The sequence below is a fragment of the Callospermophilus lateralis genome, chromosome 7 (genome assembly GCF_048772815.1).
Source record: "Callospermophilus lateralis isolate mCalLat2 chromosome 7, mCalLat2.hap1, whole genome shotgun sequence".
Lineage (NCBI taxonomy): Eukaryota > Metazoa > Chordata > Mammalia > Rodentia > Sciuridae > Callospermophilus > Callospermophilus lateralis.
Genome location: NC_135311.1, coordinates 19,980,295 through 20,000,473, shown reverse-complemented (window position 1 = coordinate 20,000,473; position 20,179 = coordinate 19,980,295). Strand labels below are relative to the sequence as shown.

Below are 20,179 nucleotides of genomic sequence, written 5' to 3'. Positions count from 1 at the left end.
CCACAAGGACAAAGTCTCCTTTATGACTCACTGTGACTTTGAACCCTCAGGCTCTGTGACACGAACACAGGGCTCTCTGCCACTTCCCACAGGACCGACACGACATTCCTTGGCCGGGTGAAACACTAACATCATTATTTTTAGGAAGAAGGGAGACTTCTGTGGGGGGTGGAGGGCGAAAAGAGGATGGATTCAAAACACTTCTAGGAACTTGGAAAGGCTGGGAGTTCACGGTGCCGGTTCTTGATCATGTCTAATTTTACTTCAAAAGTAAATACGCCTTCCCGGCCAAGACAGGGCGAGTTTTTTTTTGGCTCACAAACGGCTAAGGACAGAATTTCCTCCATTCACTGGAGGAGAGCAGGAGCCAGGCAGAAGGTGCATGGACTTTTCAGGTAACCACAGGCTGGAGCAAGTAAGCTGTCAGTGGTGACAGGATGCAAAAGAAGCAGAGAGCTAAGCGGAGGTAACAACGGCGGCTGAAGGAAGGACCCCGCATGCCTCGGGTCCCAGGCCACCATCATCACCAAGACAGCATGCTGGCTGGCCAGCGTGATTGTGCCTGTTCGATGCCCGTGTGTCAGGAGGTACCAAATCAGGTACCTCCCCAAATCTCCTCCCCAAACCCTCCTGGACCCACCACCCAGTGACAAATCACCCCCCTCCCCCAGGAGTCCTCTCATTAGATACTCTGCCATTACCTTACACTCAAAGGGCTAATGCAGGTTCCTCCCTTAGACACACCCTGGGACACCAGATGACATCAACACCATTCTCAGAAAACACAGGGAAGAAGCCAAACAAAGGAAACCCTAAAGAGCAGGCCACAGAAGAGATGCACGGACAGAAATAGAAGCTTGAGCAGATGGAGAAAGGTAGAAGCAAAAATGTTTAAATACTGGGGGGACATTGAGAGACAACAATATAGCAGATGGCAAAAAAAAGTGACAAGGAAGGGCAGAGGAGGCTCGGGCAGCAACACCCAAACAATGAGGCTGGGGAATCACACCAAAGTGCCCGCTGCAATCGACAATGTCCAGGCTAGTGCACACTCTGGGCCAGTGGCTCAGGGATTTGGGGAGTTCAGTTACAATGGCCTCATGGAGACTGAAACAGGAAGGGCTGGGGATATAGCGCAGGGGTACAGTGCTTGTCTAGCATGCAAAAGGCCCTGGGTTCAATCCAGCACTGAAAAGAAAACAAACAACAACAATAAAAAAAAACACTGAAATAAGAACAAGAAGCAATCCCAAGGGAGGTAACAATGTAGTCCAAAGGTCAGGCCTTTATGGCTTGCAAACTAGATAGGGAGGCATGAATCCAATCTCCAAATGGCCACACCATACCTAAGGCAACCTGTGGCCAGTCAGCTGACCAAGCTGGCAACCCTGCCAACAGTAAAGGCAGCCACCATCTACACTCCTGGGTACTTCCCCTGTGAACCCACTTAACCTCACGATCACTCCACTAAGTATCTCTTATTATTTTACGGATGGGGAAATGGAAAGCCTAGAAAGGTTGAATAACTTGCCCAAAACCATTCCGCTGGTTCCATAGCAAATGTTGAGGAACGCTGGCTGCACGGACAGATGGATGCCTGACTGGAAAGGCCATCCAAGGAAAAGGCCAGGCTGTCAGATGGCTCCACAGTGACATCTGCTTCCTGGGATTAAACCTGGACCTTCTTAGGGCTCATTGGTCAGAAAAGACAAGGCAGCGTGCACGACTGGATGTCATCAACAAATACTCACGACACCCCAGAGCTATGCTAAAGTGGAGGAAAAATAAGAATCTGAGCTCTCCATCCGACAGACAAACGGTGCCATTGCTGTCCGAATCTCCAAAAACAGAAAGAAAAGCCCCAGAGTGGGCAGCGCCCGCTGTCTCCCAAGCCTGAAGCGTTTTCCTCCGGGTGTTTATGGAGTCAAGGTGTTTAGCTAGAGGAGACAGCGGTGACTTGGGAGATCACACACAGAGCCGGAGAGGGGCTCACAGACGCCTTTCCCTCGCGTCTCACTCCGCTTTGTTTATAGCAAGATCAGATTCTGCGTCTGCACTTTTCCTTGCTGCCTGATGAAAACCAGATGCCAAATGCCTCCCAGCACACACCAGGGCCCTCTGCCCTTAGGAAAATAATGTGAGTCAGCCAGACCGAATGACTACAGCGCCATAACAAAGAGTATGCAGGCCAGTGCTCAGCTCTGGACCCTGAGCCTTTAAGGCACATTTTAAATCTTTTAAGAGTAGGAAAAGATGAAGAGATGGGCTCTGCACCTCATTTCGAGTCTAGATTGGGCATCTTGAGACTTTTCCTGAAGCTGCCCATTTAACCAGATAATTGAGGTGCTCCACCTGGTTCACTGACGGACACCAAGCCCCAAACGTTCTCCTCTGCAAGCTGCTTAACCGTGTGGTGACCCATGGAGAGAGCAGCATCTCACTCATGAACAGGGATCCCATTCCGTGGAGAGCTGGAGGGGCCTGGGGAGCCAGGGTGTAAACCTGCCTTCCAAGAAGAGAGTCCTAGAGACAAGTGAAGTTGGGCAGCGAGCTCTAGCCCCTCCCTGCAGACCAAGCCAGGAGGACCCCACACCACCCGAGCACACCACCCGAGCCCACCACCCCATGGGCATGTCTATCACGCCGCCGCCGTGGTCTGTGCAACACCATCCTAAGCTCTGAGCTCTCATTCCCAAAGTCTAGCCCATATGTTCATTGAATTCTAGGTCTCAGTGCTTAGATTTTCTATCACTACTTCAAAATCCCAGGGGCAAAAATCCACCCCTTTCTCAAATTCCCACCGTCTTCATGCTCACCTTCTTGGAGCCACCTTCAGACTCTGCCCTCCCTCAACGTTCAACCAACCCTCCTTCCATCAGTTTGTATTCCGTCACCATGTTCCTTTGATATCTTCCCCTCCACCCCCGTTTCCTACTGCTACCAACTAAAGTCTCACCACCCACGACTAAATTATTCCAGAAGCTTCAATTGGTCACTCGGTTTTTACTTTCTTCCCCTTCTCCATCAATCTGGTACACGGTTCCCCAGTCCTCCTCCCACCAGGATCCTTTGCTAAGTTTCTTCCCTGCCCACACACAGCACTTCCCCCACTGCGAAAATCAGGTTTCAACTTTGTCACCTGCCCTTTGAGGGGCTCTGGTAGCAGAACCAGGAAACAACCCCACTGTTCTCTCGGACAGTGCCGCGTTCATCCTGTCTCCACGGGTCGCCTCATGCCATCCCCTCCCCAGAATTCCCTTCTGCTCTTCCTCCTGGAAGCCTAATCCTGTTTCAGGATCCACTCCAAACACAATCTCCTCCTATAAGCCCTTCTCGCCAACATATTTCCCTCTCTCCTCTCTGGCTTACCCCACGGCAAAACATTGGCTCTGAACTGGACAGTTTCTGATGATAATCTGAATCATAGTGTTTTATAGGAAGAAACCCTGTTCCGTGCTCTTTTGAGGGAGTGTCTGATATGGGTTGCCTTCAGCTATAAAAATACCAACACAAACGACTTAAACAGGACGGAAAGTACGAAGGCTGGACTTCTCGGTCTCCAGGGGCTCAGTCAACTAGGACCCTGGTTCTTCCTATATTTTCCCTCTGACAGCCTCAACAAACTTGCTTTGCTCAAGGTGACAATTCGCCTGCCTCATTTCCACGAATCTAGTAAAAGAAAAAAAAAAAAAAAGGTGCTTCTTTTTAGGAGAGAAGCTGTCTTTCCCAGAATCCTCCAGCAGACCTCTCAACTCTGTATCACATGCCTGCATCTAAACTACGGACTGCAGGTTTGGCTTATCCATCAGCATTTACCCTAGAGTCAGAAGCAGGGTCACCTTTCCTGGAATGGTGTGTGGAAGGTGTAGCACCCAAACAAAATTGGGCTCTGCCCGCAGGAAGAGAAAAAATGGCTGTTGCATGGGCTATTAATTGTGTCTGCCACAGGCAGGGGCCAGGGTCCCGTATGTATGTTTCTCCCACGTGCCACCCCCATTCTGGCTGGCACATAAGTATGCTCGACAAATAGCTGTGGAATTGAGCTGAACTAGAAATTATCCTGTGGGTGTGAGAAAATACCGAGCATTATAATATGGTAGCACAATTGGACATTTGTGCACAGAAATTGGAGAGAGAGCCATGAAATCTAAACAGATGCAAAAAAAAAAAAAAAAGAAGTTCTTATACAGAAGGTCTGGGTAGCTCTGATCCAAGCCCTAGCCTGGGCCCAACTCCCAGTTCCATAGATAGGGAGCAGGCCCCAGGCCAGAGTGCTGGGCTTCTCCCAGGAAGCCCAGCTGGGGCCTTCTCCTTAGTTCAACTCTTGCCTCTGATGGGCCAGTGGTCTACAGTCCAGCTCACAATTCATCATGCAGAAATTCCAGGCCCCAAAGAGGCTCACCATGAGGAATGTTAGTGCTTAGCAAGTAACCGAGCACACTGTGTTTGTCAGTCACCTTTCCATTACTGTAACAAAATACCTGAGATGATCAACTTAAAGAAGGAAAGGTTTTATTATGGTTCATGGTTTCAGAGGTTTCAGCCATGGTCACTTGGCTCTGTCACCACCTTTAGGCCTGTGGTGAGACAGCACATCATGGCAAGGAGCGTGTATTTCAGCAAAACTGCTCATCCCGTGGTAGCCGGGAAACAGAGGAAACAGGAAGAAGCCAGGGTCCCGACACTCCTTTAAGGGTACTCTCCCAATGACCTAACTTCTTTCCACTTGATCTCAAGCTTCCACCAGCCCCAATGGCACCACGGGCTGGTAACTAAGCCTATAGCTAATGAGCCTTTGGAGACATTAAGATCCAGACTCCACCACTGTGGGCACACACAGATCCATCAAGGAAACACACGGAGGCATGAGCTGTCTGGAAAAGTGTTGCCTGTGCTCAGGCGCAGACACGGCTCCTCCAGCTGTGCCAATCCTCTCCTCCTCCCTCTTTCCTCTAGAGGCCAACCAGCTCCCCTCCCTGCCTGTCATCCCTCAGGTTCCCGGGGCTGCTGACAGCACTCCAGGCCCAGAGACACATGCCTCCACCTGGAGCTGGAAAATGTCCTAAGAAAATATCCTGGACACAAGGCTCCCCAGCCCCACGGACACCCCATGTCTGCATCAGAGGACCACAAGTTCTAGCTACTTGACATTTTGGAATTTCTTTTCAAATACCCTAGCTGGCATTTCCTTGGCTAGAGAAAAGTGCATTAACCGCAGCCTCCTGTAAGACCTCATTGATTACAACACACATTCAATATTCAACGCATATTGATCGAGCAACTATTAGGTTGAACCCTATGACACTGCTGATAGTTGACCCTTTTGGACCTACAAAAACAGTGATGTCATACACCTCAATCTAGGATTGACTCAATGCCAGGCAAAGGCTAGAGAGGCTTGGGATACCATGACAGACAACAAAGACACAATCCCTGTCCTGATGGGACATACAGTCCAGTGTATTACACTGTTAATTACTCAAGTAACGCACAGTCTAGCTTCACTGCTGTAATCAACTATATGTGCACTTATTCGTTCACTGCTTGACTTCACTGTTAGCCTATAAACTGCCTCCTTGAGGACACCTCAGGATGTCTGCCGTCTCCAGGCTCGCAAAGACGGTTCTGTCTCCTCCATCTCACATACTGCCAAGCACACGGGAGAACACATTATGTATGTGCTGAATTTATTGATCTGTGTTACATCAGTCAAATGCCAAGTACTGTGGCAGCATCTGGCAAAGAGAGCAAACCTAATCTTGGGAGGAAAGAACCGGGGGCATCAATAATTTGGAATTTCTGATATTGTTGACGTGGTTGAGTTAGGTCCTCACAAAACAGGTCTTTATACAACATGTAAACTTCCAGCGTGCTCAGGGTTTCATAGGGACTATTTAAAATACTTAAGAGAACAAACGATTTTCAAGCACAGCCTAGTATTTCAGAAACTCCATTTACATAAACAATCGGTAGGCTAATTGCAAATCATTCTTATTTCTCTCCTAAAGCAGGATCCCCCAAGGATCTTTATTAGGCACTCTATTAGTGTAGTTTGAGTTACAGTATTTACTTAAAAGTAATAACAGTGAAGTTCTTGAAAAATATTTGGTAATTCAAGCATTTTCCTAATTCAAACTAATCTTCCTCATTAGTCTACATTGTTAGGGATTTTATCATTCTATTAAGAGAGAAGTACCAAAGGCAGCACTTTAAGTAAGATTCACCAGATTCATTGCAAGAACACCTCTGGTAGCGGGAACCTGAGCGAACATCAGGAGGTGGGTGGAGATTGAAAAGGAAGTGACCACTCAAAGAGCAACTGTAATCTAATTTGGTCCAACAGACCACATACCTATGAAGTCGCGTTTAAATTATAAGCAAAGTATAGGAAAACTTCAGATCCTGCACCCCTGATCTTTTGATTAACCTGATGGAGTTTAATGAAAAATATGAATGAGCGCCAGCGAGTGCCAGGCCTCTGAATCTGTTCCACAGCCCGGGACAAGCACCGGAGAGACAAGGGGGAGCTTGGATGCGATCTCCATGTGACTCTGGCCCGCCCGTCCCTGTTGTCGCACCAGCTTGGAGATTGAGTAACACACTGGTCACATTCACCAGGCGTCTTGAACTCTCTTGACACGGCAAGTGAACAGCAGGCCTTGTCCTCATGCCAAAAGCAAACAGGAGGACCCCTGGTCTCTCTGAAGGATGCCAGTCCCCATCCTGCCTTCTTTGCAGAACCTCCCAAATCTCCCAGATGCAGGCAGGATGATCACGGGCGAGGAGAGATTATGCTCTGAATGTCTTAAGAGATTAGTTACTTAAAATCCTCCACATGACTTCAGTCATCCCTGCTACAGATCACAGAGTAAAAGCCTCCTTGATTAAAGCTGAATGCCGATACATTTGCAGAAGGGAAAATATGCACAAGAAAACAAGAGTCAGCTTACTGACGGGCAGAGCCCCAGCTCCAGGACAGGAGGGGCTGCTGAATAATGATGACTAGGAGGCACATTTCCTAATCACATCTTCACCAGAAATGCCGCAGCCCTCGAGGCTCCCATAGTCACTGACTTCCCCCCAAAGCAGAGATTCAATCTGGCCTTAATCCTCAGAGGAGGCCCAGCTCTCCCCAAACTCCAAATATGGGAAATTACAGCTCCTCTGTGGTGGTTGGGGTGGGGGGTAAGAGTGGAAAGGCAACATTCGGATTGTGTAATGTTTTAATTAAAACAAAGGCCACATGCAGCAGAGTCTCCGTTAGGGGCATTTCCCAGTCCTCCTCCCACTCCTCGGTCCCCTTGGCCGCAGGCCACCAGAGTCTTTCCCTCACCTCTAGAAGAATCCACCTTTAAGATAAAAGGATTGAACGTGAGACCTGTAAAGAGTCTTCCAAAATAAATTCAAGATCTGGGGGACACGTTAGTTCCCGATCTTCCGAAAGGCTCCCTGTTCAGGGCCATCACCCCTCCATCCCGTCAGACGGAAGCAGAAAGAGCTGGTCAGGGTGCTCAGAATGGGATCTTGCTTTTTTTTATTTATTTATCTTTTTTAAGTAATGAAATGCCAGAAGACAGACTGCAGAGCTGTTGAGCAAGCTCTCTTTGGTACAGAGACACCCAAAGACATCACAAAACTGTTCAGTAAACCACCTCTCCAGAGTATCAAGGGTTGTCCAGCTTGGGGATGAGCCAACTCTCAGTGCAACCAGCCCTCTAATAACGTCTCCACCTGTAAGGCAGAATTCCCAACTGACCTCCCCTCTCCAGACCAGCAGGACACTGCTGCCCCATAAAACTGATGAGGAGAACCAGAAAGGCCTGGAGAAGGGCAGCTCGCAAGGCGGAGGATCCTACCCAGGCCTCCAGGGCAGTGGCCAGCTGCTCTGGACCATGGCAGAGTCATACCCCGCTGGGACCTGAAGACTTAGGGGACTTGGGGAGAAGGGAGGAACACCTGGCTACCTCGGAGGTCAACAAGGACATGGGAGAAAAGCACCGATTCGTGCCTCTTTAGGGTTGAGCCTACGTCCAGGACGGCACCGGGCAGCGGTGAGGTGGCGGCCATGTCCCACTGCTCCCTCCCACGGCTCCACCAGGAGTCACACAGAGGGAGGCAGGGGGCAGAGTCTAAGGTAGGGAGGATGGCTCAGCCCAACCATCCCAGTCCCAATGAGAGGTCCTCCGGAGAAAGCCCAGTGTTCTGGGTTAGATGGGAAGTGTCCCCCAAAAGCTCCTGGGTGAGAGGACACAAGAACGTTTAGAGGGGAAATGATTGGGCTTGAGAGCCTTAAGCTCATCAGTGTGCTGATCCACTTGAATGGATTAACTAGTGTGGCAGGAGGAGGTCACCATGGGCGTGTCTTTGGGGTAGACGGGTTGTACCTGCCTCACCTCCTTCAGCATAGAACAATGGAGATGGCCCTCTACGGACTGAGACCTCTGAAACTACAGGCTCCAAAAAACTTTTCCTTCTCCAAAATGACTCTTGTCAGATCCTTTGGTCACAGCAGCAAAAAAAAAAGCTGACTAAACCCCCTGGTGCGGCTGCTAACTACCCGATCCGATGGGAAGTATGCAATTTTTCTATTTCTATTTCTCTTTTGTTCTGGCTTCCTAGAAATTCAGAGCTAAGTATGAAATTCCCCAATTCCCCCAGACAGACAACATCCCCAGCCGTTAATAAGGACATTCCCTATATTTAGGACTTGGGATGTTTGTGTGTTTTCTGGAGAAAGAATTTTTCCCTTTACCCCCCACCCATCTTAACCTGCCTGCATCATTGGAATTCATCTGCTCACTCCTAGAGGTCTCTTTCTCTGGGGTGCCCAGGGTATTGGTAATTCCTGGCTGCTCAAGAAGAGCTAAGAAAAAAGGATATTGAAGTGACAGCAAGAAGAAAGACTTAGGGATAAAAAAAAAAAAAAAAAAAAAAAGAGTTCCCCAGTGTCAGAGTATTTTTAATTAATCGTTCTATTTATTAAAGATTAAAAAATACATATCAGGTGACTATTTAAAAATGTGCATCATGATTTTAACTTAATTCTGTGGTTTTTTGAGATCACAGATAACAATGAGCGCTTGTCACAGGCACTCAAATATTTATTGAATGAATGCATAAAGAAGTCTTCTTAAGGAAAAATCTAATAAGTAGATTCTAGCAGAAGAGGGGCTGTCTTCAGTGATCCCTGGAAGGGCAGTAGTAGCAGGTCAATCTCTGATGTCTAACAGCATTGACTACGATGTGTGAATCCAACAACTTCCAAAAATAGCAACTATGCAAAAACTCAGGTCTGAAGGTGAACCAACCAAGGAGCCTCCTCCTTCTCTCAGGGTCTTAGGGAAAGTCATACTAGTGAATTTAAAAAGTAACCCATCACCTTGAGAGGATAATCTCTTCCCAGCAGTAGCTGCTCTGCAAGGCCGGAGGGGAAAGTTCTCTTTCTTTGAGTTAAAGTCTTACTGTAGAGCTGGTAGCCAGAGACCTAAGAGGTTATTCTAGTCCCTTCATTCTAAATGGAGGAAGCATCTGAGAATTGAAAATGTAGCCGGCGTCTCATTTTCTTCTAGTCTATGAACAAACACTTGATTGGATCAGACGCAAAGTGCAGGGTATCTGGTTGTCTTCTTAACAAGTTTTATGTGACAGGCATCGTTTTAATTCAACACAATTTCAACATTATGACAAAATGGTCAATAAAATATAAATGTGCTTAATTTGTTGAATTTATACATTCTTTACAGAAAATATTCAGAATAAATGAGCCAATGATTCTCATTAGATACATCAAAATTTAAGGGTGGGATTTTTATTATGACTCTTGCGCTCCTCATACAGAAAGACAAAATTATTGTTATAGAGCTACTGAATGAGGTTCACTACTCCCCAATGATTTCACAAATCACAGCTTCAACTAGCTATAAAATAACCAAATCAGTTCTGATGTGGCCATAAAATTAAGCCTGAAAAAACAGTGAAGTAAATCACCCCTTAAGAATCATATTGTTGAACAATATATTCTATATAATTCCATTTGTGTCAAAAAAAAAACTGTATCTGTTTGAATACATGCATAGCAAAGGATCTTGAAGAATATATGTTAAATCATCATGAATATGTATCAAATGCGATAAGGGTCATGGGACAAAAGGGGGAACTTTCACATTTTACTTTCTATAGTTCTTACAACAGAATTTTATTCACTGTTACCTCTGTTAAAATGTTAAAATATATAAAATACAACCTACCACACAAAGTTAAAACCAGTATCACATCATCTTACTTTTATAAAGCATTTTGCCCTAAAGCATTTTGTTAGCTTTCGTAAATTATGACTTAATTCAAATCAAATATTCAGTAAAAATCTAGATTTCCTGATGGGGAGTTATACCTAAGAGGCTACAAAACTTCATTCTCTCCTTTTTCCCCTTTTGGAGAACCCATACATAATAGTTGTCTATGTTTGTGATTTACAATGTGCTGTTTCGATTACACAATGTGTACATTCTCTGGAAGTCTTTAAAAAAATAAAACAAAATAAAAAGGAGTTGATTGTCCCTGGCCCAGGCCAGGACAAGGTGGGTGTATTTTGAATGCAACACAGAAGGTTGCTCAACCCCAGGTCCCCTCCCTCTCCCTCCTGAAAGTGCTTTCTGGCAAAGTCAATCAAGGTCACTAATGCAAACAATTCACTTTCAAACACCACCTAGGTGGTCCAAGGTCCCTAAGGCCCAAAGCAGCACTTGGAGTCCAGAAGCTGGCCACACTGGAGATTTTCAAAAACACCAAGCAGTAACACCACTTTCCCAGACGGCAGATGCAGGACTCAGTAGCTAAAGGGCCAGGCACCTGTGTTCTTTGGTCATCAGCAACCCAGAGTGCAAACCTAGGTTTTTGCTTCACAGCTGGATTATCTCAAGCGTGAGCGAGCATACTAGTTACCACATGATTAATTACTTCTTGGTAAATGCTGTCTGTCTGGGAAACAGATTTCAAAATGTGAGGTCCTGGGGGCAGGGGAGTAATGAAATGGGTCCTTGAGAAGTAGGAACTGGAAGCCTGCCTAACACCGCAACCTGGCCAGCAGCGCTGCCACAGGTGTACCAGGGCCAGACTGGGCACAGAGCCGGTCTCAGAGGTTGCCCTGCCAGAGGCGACAGCAGGCTGCACTCTGGAGTATTGGATGGTGGGTCCCAAGCAAGACAAGAATCAATGCACAAAGATTAACAGCGACTCAGGACAGGCCTGGGCAGACTTCAAGGCATCAAAGAATTGTTGTCAGAAAAAACACACAACCATTATCAGATTTTTTTCTTTGTTTCTGTTTTATCAAAGGGGAGGATAAGGACCTGACGGGAAGCTGGGCACCCCTAGGAAACTGGACACTGATTTCTCTGAGTTCAGTTTTGTTAGAATGTCTTGGATCTGATTATCTCTGGTGCAGAGAGGGACAGGCCAGCCTTCACTCCCACTTCCAGGAACGCCCAGGGGACCCTGGCCACTTCTCCCAGGGTCCCTCCAGGATACCCACTTAGAGCTTTCTGCTATTTTCCACCTACCTCCAAACCTAGTCCTCAGGCCAACGGACTGCTCTGGTCTTACCAAGCACTGCCTCTCCCGTCCCCAGCATCTTTAGACTTTCATGCGTCTTCACCCTTCTACGAGCCTCCTCAAAGTGAGCCCAGATGGTCCACTACCCCATAATCCTACCAGGACACTACTCTCCTAGTACTTAAAAAATAGCCCCGAATCCCAGCTCTACCAGAGAGCCTCTCCAAACTGACCACTCACCGACTCCTCCAGCTTCATCTCTCTCCTCCACAGAAAACTCTCTCCACTCCTCCTAATAAACTGGAAACAAGACCAAACTTGCCTCTCCCCGGTAGAGACCGATCCTCAGAGAGCACAGACCTCAGAAGTCAGTGTCTTCCCATCCATCGGCAAAGCCATTTTCTGTTTGTGTCTCTGGTGGCCCTGGATGACCGTCTCCTAGAGGGCAGGGGCAGAGTGGTGAGCAGCTAGGCCGCAGTCAACTCAGTGAGGGGAAGAGAGGGTGTTCTGGTAAATTTAATTAGAGGGCTAACAGAGGTTCAGGCAGAAACTTTGCTTGAACGCTCATTAGTATAAAGCCTATTATAAAGGTTTTTAAAAATGTATCTGACCACTTTCCAGCCTGGGTAGAGTTAATATAATTTAACCTTTGATTTAAAACCTTGCAAAGCCCCAAGCCCATCATTCCCTTCTGCTACTATAATTATAGAAGTGGAAGATGTAGGGGCTGGGCCCATGATTGCTTGGAAGCTAATTTGTAGAATAAATCCTTCCTACTGCATCTTGTGATTCTTTACCTTTCTGAATGTGAAGTTTAAAAAAATCAAAACAAAATCCCACTTAACTGAGGATTTTGGTTGAGGGAGCTCCAGGGCCAAGGTCTTTGTGCAGTGCCTACCACTGTGGCTCACAATTAGTCACTTAATAAAGGGTTCTTGATGAGGGAATTCGGCAGCATGTGATTTTCTACAACTATAAGCTTGATTTTGATGTAACCACTCCTTTCTATGAAAAATCAGGGGCATTCACACACAGGTGTCCTGAATTTCTGTAAATTAAAAGCCAACCTTTTACAAGGAATAGCTGTGCTTACTTTGAAGCAGCAGAGAAACAGGTGTCTGCTCACGGCAGGTCAGAAACTCCTAAAGGAACCGACAAGTATTAATCAAGGAGCCTCAATTCAAGCAGGCACAGGGTCCCCAAGATAATCCAGCAACTGGAACCCCTTCCTTCAGCTCCCAGGCCTGGGCTCAGTGGAAGGGGTCTGAGCACTAGGGACCCATTCCAAACCCCAACCCCAAACTCACTATTATCTAAATCAATCTTCCTATCCAGCATCCTCCAACCTGAACGGGTCCCTCATGGCCACTGGCCACTTCTTCAATCCCCAAAAGGCCATTCCAACCACCACCATGACGGCTCACCAAGCAAAGACAAAAACTAATACACAAAGGATTTGATTGGAAATCGCATGCACTTCCTGTCCAAATCCTACCCATTTCTGAACATTCATCCTGTTTCTGCTAATACACTGTCTTCCTGAACCACCACCACCTACACTGAACTATACTTTGAACTCTGCGGGAGTCTGTGGTGAGAATTCAAGAGGCATGTGAACTTAAATGGAGGAAAAATTATCTCTCTATTTTTGCTGGCCTCCACGTGAACTTCACAATTCCTTTGATTACGAATGGGAACGACCAACATCGTAATATCTCCAGCGCCTGTGATTTGTCACAATAGAAATCACATCCTTTCATATCACCGTGGCTACATACACCCCAAAATACAATTTTATACTTATCACAACACCAGAATCATAACAAGGGTTAGGCCTGCTGGTAGAAATTATTTAATTTAATGTGTTCTTAAAGAGGTATATTGCTTTATCATAAATTTAATTTTTGACATTTTAATAGCTATATTTCAATAAAATTTATTTTCTTTGTTATCCCATGCATTTTTAAGTTTATTCATTTTTAAAAAATATTTTTTAGTTGTAGGTGGACACACAATATCTTTATTTCATTTTTATGTGGTGCTGAGGATCGGAACCAGTGCCTCACGCATGCTAGGCGAGCGCTCTACCACTGAACCATAACCCCAGCCCAAGTTTATTCATTTTTAAATGTTATGTCAGACAAGGTCCATAAGCTTCACCAGACTGCCAAAAGAATTCATGCCACAAAAAGGTTAAAAGCCCCAAACTCGATGGAATAAACTTTGTAATCAGAAAAAAAGTTGGATTCAAATTCAGGCTCTGCCAATTTCTAGCTTTTTCCTTTGAACAAAATTACTTAGTCTCCTTAGCCTTGAAAGTCCTCATCAGGATCAACAGAGCCAACATAAAGACAGCATTTATTTTCTGAAGGCTGGCCTCATATGCAGGAGACCCTGGTTCCATCCCAGCACCACAAAACAAAAGAGAAAGATGCATTTGTCTTATAAAACCATTCACTCATTTAAAAAATTTAACTGAGCACCTACTTACTTTTTGCCTGGCACAGGGCCAAGTTTTCTTTTTGTTTGTTTGTTTGTTTTTTAGCTGTAGTTGGACACAACCTTTATTTAATTTCTTTATGTGGTGCTGAGGATCGAACCCAGGGCCACCCATATGCTGGGCGAGCACTCTACCACCGAGCCACAATCCCAGCCCCAAGGCCAAGTTTCTAAGGCTACAGTGATCAACTAAACATGACAGAGATGGCCCAACACACAAGCATCCCATAACATTATAGTACTCACTGCTAACATTGCACATGTAGTGTTAAATATATGCCTATTTATAGTGCTTTTAGGTAACAACTCGTGGTTCACTGAGCTTATGTTTCTCCCACTGGGTTTCTTAGAGGCTGAGGCCAGACCTTTTTTCTCACAGATGAGGCTGCTTGTTAAATGACAGAACAAAGGATTTGACACCAAACAGTCCTGGCTTCAAAATTCCACTCTATCACTTCTAAGGTTGTGGCTATGGCAGAGACCAGTAATTGACCCCCAAATCTATTTTCTCCTTTCCTTAAAGTAACAGGTCCTCGAGTTTTTGACAGATCCCACTTAGGACACTACTTGCCAGACTCCCTTGCAGCTAAGTCTGACCACATGACCAAATTCTAGCCAAGAGAAACATAAGCAAAAGTGGTGTGCATGACTTCCAGGAAGTATCCTTAACTCAACAGCACTTGCCCTTCACCAACCCTTTCCTCATTCCTGATGGCTGGAGCTTGAATGGCCATCTTGGACTCTGAGGTGATCGTGAGAGTAGGGGCATGCACAAGGGACGAGTCAGAAGAGTCTGGGTCCCTAACAGTATGAAGCCCTACATCAACCTGATCAGTAATACATCTTAGGCAAGTAACTGAATCCCCCTGGACTTCAATATGCCCACCTATAAAAAAAAAAAAATGATAATACAAGATATCTATCTTGCAGGGTTGTTTTGAGAACTTGGTTCACAGTATAGGCCAGAGTGAAGAGAGCTGGTTTACTGCTGTTAGAATAGCAACAGTCATCTTGCTGCAATGCAAAATGGAGCAAATGGAGCACCTTAACAGTCCTGAGTGCCTACAGGTGATTCCATGATGCTCACAGCCGAAAAGATGCTATAGTTTGGATCTTAGATGTCTTCCAAAACCCATGTGTTACAGGCTTTGTCTCCAGGCAGTGGTATTAAGAGGTGACAGAACTTTTAAGAGGTGGAACTAGAAGGAAAGAAGAGATAGTGGAACCAGGCCCCTTCCTCTTCCTCCATTTTCTGGAACTGAAGTGCATGTATTTTTTTTTTTTTTTTCCTACCTCACCCTTCTGCCATGATGTGCTGTCTTGTCACAAGCTCAAAAGCAACACGGCCAATCAGTCACAGAGCAGAACCTCAAGAACTGTAAGCCAAGTAAACCTTTCTTCTCTAAGTTAATTGTGGCAGGTATTTGGTTATAGTGACAGAAAGCCGACTAACACAAAAAAGCACCCTAGCCAGTTGAGTCCTCCTGACAAGAATTCCCTTCTTCGGCATTTCATCAGATGACCCTTAGAAAGGCAAAGTGTACGACCTCTGGGACAGTGTTAGGACAGTGGTGTTTGTTTGCCTACAAATCACCATCCTCATCCCTTCCTTGAGAACCTCTCCTTCAATGCCCAAACTACCTCCCTTCTCTCCTCTGCCTCCTCCTCCTCTTCTGTTTTTGATCTCCACAGTCCTGCCTCTCAGCCCAGACCCATCAGTAGATCAAAGTTTCTTTCAGTCTGTTTTGGAAGCACCCTCTGGCCTCCCCCCTAACTAACTGGGAGGTAAGTGATCTCTTACTCCCATCCTTTTGAAACAAGAGGCTTCCCAAACTCTGCAGAAGAACTTCTTTCCCCTGGAGGAAAATGCAAGTGATCACTCGTCATCTACAGGTTCTCCTGTGTGGATCCAAAGACAGCCCACCCCCTTCATTTGTCGTGGCTAACACTTTCAAAGTCATTTCAACTTGTTTGCAACTCCATCAGCACGGGTCTGGGAGGTGGGACTCTTCATGGTACGCAAAATCAAAATTTCTGTGTCTAAAGCTTACATTCATCTCTCCTGATTATTCTCTTCCTGTTCCTGCAGATACAAATCCTATTCTCTTCTCCCACACTGTTGTCATTTTTCCCTATCACTGTCACCCACGTAGGCTGCTCCCAGGCACTGACAGAGCACCAATCACCCTCTTCCTCCCTCCTCATTCCCTCTTCTTCGTACTCAAACCAGCCCTTACTACCACTCCCGTCTTCTGCCCCTCTGGCTCCACCTCCTTTCAGTAGTGGAGATGTTACTGTCGCCCTGGCTTGCCCAGGTTGAAGGTGGTTTTGGAACTGAAACAAGGACTGTGGCAGCAGCCAATGGTTCCCAGGGAGGTGGGTCACCCAGGGCTGCAACGGCAGGCAACAAGATACAGCATTCGGAGGACAAGCCTCAGCCAAGTAGCTTCAATGGGACAAAGACATGAACAGGACCAGTATCCCAACAGGCAGTAAAAGATGAGCCTGACCCAAATCCTTGATACCGGCAAAGGAAAAGAGCAGAAAAGCACAGGGCGACTGATGCCGAGCGAGAGTCACAAACATCTCAGGAGATTTTACCCTGTGTACCCCCTTGCACATAGGATCACAGGATTCCTAAACTCAAATTGCTGTTTCTGGAGACTGGCACCCATGCGTCTCACACTGAAGAGCACTCGGCCTTACCCAACTTTTTTGCAAACAAAATTTGATTCCACATGGGCTCAGAACCTTGGGATTCTTGGCTGTTTTAAATTCACACCGTACGTTAGTTCACATTACATGTTAATTCACATTACACGGCAAGAATGCTGACGCATGAATCAAACTGCTCCAGACTGCAAGCAGGAAATAAAAGCCCAAGAAGGCTTTGTGATCCCTCCCCAAACACCTTCCCCTTCTCCCAGGTGAAGTCGAAGCCAGGCCTTCTTCCCCTGACTTGCCGACAGTTATCGGGTGCTAAGGAGTGACAGGTGCCACAGGTAAGGCTCAAAATCAAGCAGAGATTACCAAGTGCGTCCACGGTTCCAAACGTCCCCCCTCTCACCCACGTCTGGCCTTCTGTCATTGTTCCCCCATTAAAACCACCTTGATGCTCATTTTCCTTCAGGGCACCTCTTGGCACAGGAGGGGGGGCGGGTGGAGGGAAAATGACAGCACCCACCCAGTGCCAAGGGCCCAGCTCCACTCCACGGCGGCCCAGAGAGCGAACAGCAGGGAGAGCAGCAGGCTGCCTTACATTTTCTTGAGCAGCCAAAAGAAACAAAAGGCACAAATGTCACATTTCCTTGTTCCCATTGCTGGTTCCTTCTCCTGCCCTGGGGTCCAACCCTTCCACTCAGTCCTCTTTCCCACTCCAGCCACACACCCCACTCCACACCCAAGAACTCTCAAAGGGCTTTCCTTGTTTGTGTCCTTTCGAATCCACATGAATCACTAATTGCTGATTCAGATCCAGATACTAAGTGAATGACACATACAGGAGAACAAACACAAACACGGCACTCAGAGGCTGGCAAAGGGAGGGCTACCTGCCTCCTTGCCTCTCCTTGCAGAGAGGAGGCGCAGAGACTGCATCCTGACTCACAGATGGGCAGCCAAGGACTAAACAAGCTGCCAGGCTGGGATACGCGTGTGCACCGAGCAGTCGGGCTGGCTCTACTGAACTCGCACACTGGCTCCCTCACTGAGCCACACGTGGGACTAGCTGGGAGAGCCCAAAGACTAATGCCTGGGCCCCAACCCCACAGAATCTGCTTCCAATGGTCTGGAGCGGTTGCCTCAAGATTTTTTTAAAGTTCCCTCAATGATATCAACATGGACCCAACTTTGAGAGTCACTGATGGAACATGTTTACCGTTAGGAGTTTTCAGACTACTCAAGGCAGTCAAGATGTTTAGACTATCTCACGTTCTTGACTTGCCACGGCAGCCCTTGGATGTTTTATTGAGACTCAGATGTCAATCACGGTGAGACTGTGCCTGGAGCTGAGACGCTCTGATTCCAAAGTCCATTCTCTTTCCATACACCTGTTAACTCTCAGAAAGGTGTGGGCAATGCAGGAAAGAAATTCCAGTGCCAAAAGATTTCGAATAATAGATTACGTAAGTGCAAAATACCTAGATTTAGAGAGGCAAACACCACAGGCAGCAGTGAGAGATACCCTTTAAATGCAGAGAAGAGAACCATACATAAAGGGCAAGGGGTGTGTCCACGGTTGAGATTTGAGGAGATAGGGAGAGAATGCACTAGGTCCTGGCTAGTGAGTTCACTCTAAACCCAACATATGTTCTAAGACACCAAACTTAAGCCTTGCGGGGTGGCATGAAAGCATGAACAAGTGTTGGTGGGGGTGTGCTCTTCCTGGGGGTGGATCAGAGGCTCACCACTTGGGACCACAGTGTATTCCTCCCACTCCAAACATTCAGACCTTCTCTGAGGGAACAAAAAGCAAACCTAGCACACCCCTTACCAGGCAGTTTCCACTTCTCCAATCTCTCCTCTTCTTGGGAGCTCATGCTGAGATTCCTTGGTGAGGAGACACAGGACTAACATCCTCAAACACTTAGCCTACAGACCCCTTAGGTAGGAAAAACATCCTTTCAACCCCATCCCACTCATTTCCCCTCCAAAAAAAAAAAAAAAATCATTATCACCAAATAGACTTTCCCGACAGAGTAGAAATTACATTGCCACTTCCAATTAGGAACGAATGCAGACCAACACAAACGTGAAAACACACCGCAGCATCCATGACCGTCCTACTCCAGGAAGCTAGTCACAATCCACATGCAGCCCTACACCATTGGATGTGCAGATGAGAGACCTCACCCCAAGGCTCAGGACAGACACCTGAAGATCAGCAGAAATGTTCCTGCTTAAACACAAACACAATATGCCACCACTCCTCCAGGGTCAGAAATGGGCCTCTAGGTCTCTACTTCAACCTGTGACACACCACCTCCCTCCTGGTGTCGCCTGAAGTCGAGAGCGGATGGGAAAGAAACACAGGAATTACAGGAATCAAGAGCAGGTTAAACTTTCACATCGATTGCAGTGATAAGCACAGCCACTTACCCAGCATAGCCAGACAGCTCAGCACCCGGAGAAAGCACTTCATGTCGGCAGCCGCAGCAGCAGTTGAGAGGACACAACACAGGGCGCTTCCTCTTCTCCCAACACCTAATCTCTCATTTCTGGCAATCCACTTATAGCTCCAGAGAACAGTTTGGGAAATAGAACTTAACTCGGAGAATGACCACGGGTTGAGGATGGCAATCAAAAGAAGGGCGCTGGGGGGGTGGGGGGGGGGAGTGGCAAGTGTGAAAACTCCCTTAGGCTAAAGGAAGGGTCCAGAGCAATGCGGAGGGCGCTCTAGGCTTCTGCCACATTGTGTGCCTGGTCATTTCCACTGGAACTGTAGATGGTGGTGGATTAATCCTCAATAAAAAAAAAAAAGGCGAGCAGGAGAGTCTGAGAAAATCCTTTCATCCACTGATTATACAGGAATGTCCTTGGCTTCGCAGTGAAGGTGTCTGCGATCTCCCTCATTCGGATTCCCCAAAAGGGAGACCTTGGACAGCCATATCAGCCTGGCTGGTATCGACAGTTTGGATTTCCTCATCAAAAAGTCCCTCTCCATCCATGGTGGTCACGGAGCTGTCACCTGCCCCACACCTGCCCAGGGCATCCGGAAGCCCCGCAGCGGTCCCACAAGACCCGATCTCTAAAACAAACAGAACAGATTCATCAACAGCCAATCCAACCGCTGCAAAACGCACAGGGGCCGAGCGCTGGGCTGCTCCGGACACCCGGGTCCCGTCCCTCGTCGAGGGAGGACGACCCATCTTTGCGTTTCTGACCTTGGGCAGGTCGCTCCCTTTCCCTCCGCCTCAGTTTCCCTCCCCAAGGCAGAGCCCTGGTAGAAAGCCCGGCTGATTGTTCCCGAAACACTTTCACCCTCGGCTTCACTCCGGAGGTTTCCCGTGGCCTCCTGCCGAGTCCGGCGCCGCGGGTAGCCCCACCCACCACCGGGGCAAGTCGGTCCGGGGCTCCGAGGAGGGACCACGGCTCCCGGGCTCCACGCCGGCCCCCGCCCCGACCGACCGCG

General features: G+C 47.2%; 1 protein-coding gene across 1 annotated transcript in view; it reads right to left on the bottom strand.

Moving 5' to 3' along the window:
- The window catches only part of Igsf3 (immunoglobulin superfamily member 3), an 88,323-nt gene extending 68,989 nt beyond the window's left edge, over positions 1-19,334 (bottom strand). The window contains exon 1 of the mRNA XM_076861524.1: positions 19,147-19,334. Coding sequence (XP_076717639.1) covers positions 19,147-19,189 — 43 coding nt within the window. The 5' untranslated portion in view covers positions 19,190-19,334. The remainder of the gene's footprint in view (positions 1-19,146) is intronic.
- Between the last annotated feature and the right edge of the window lie 845 nt (positions 19,335-20,179).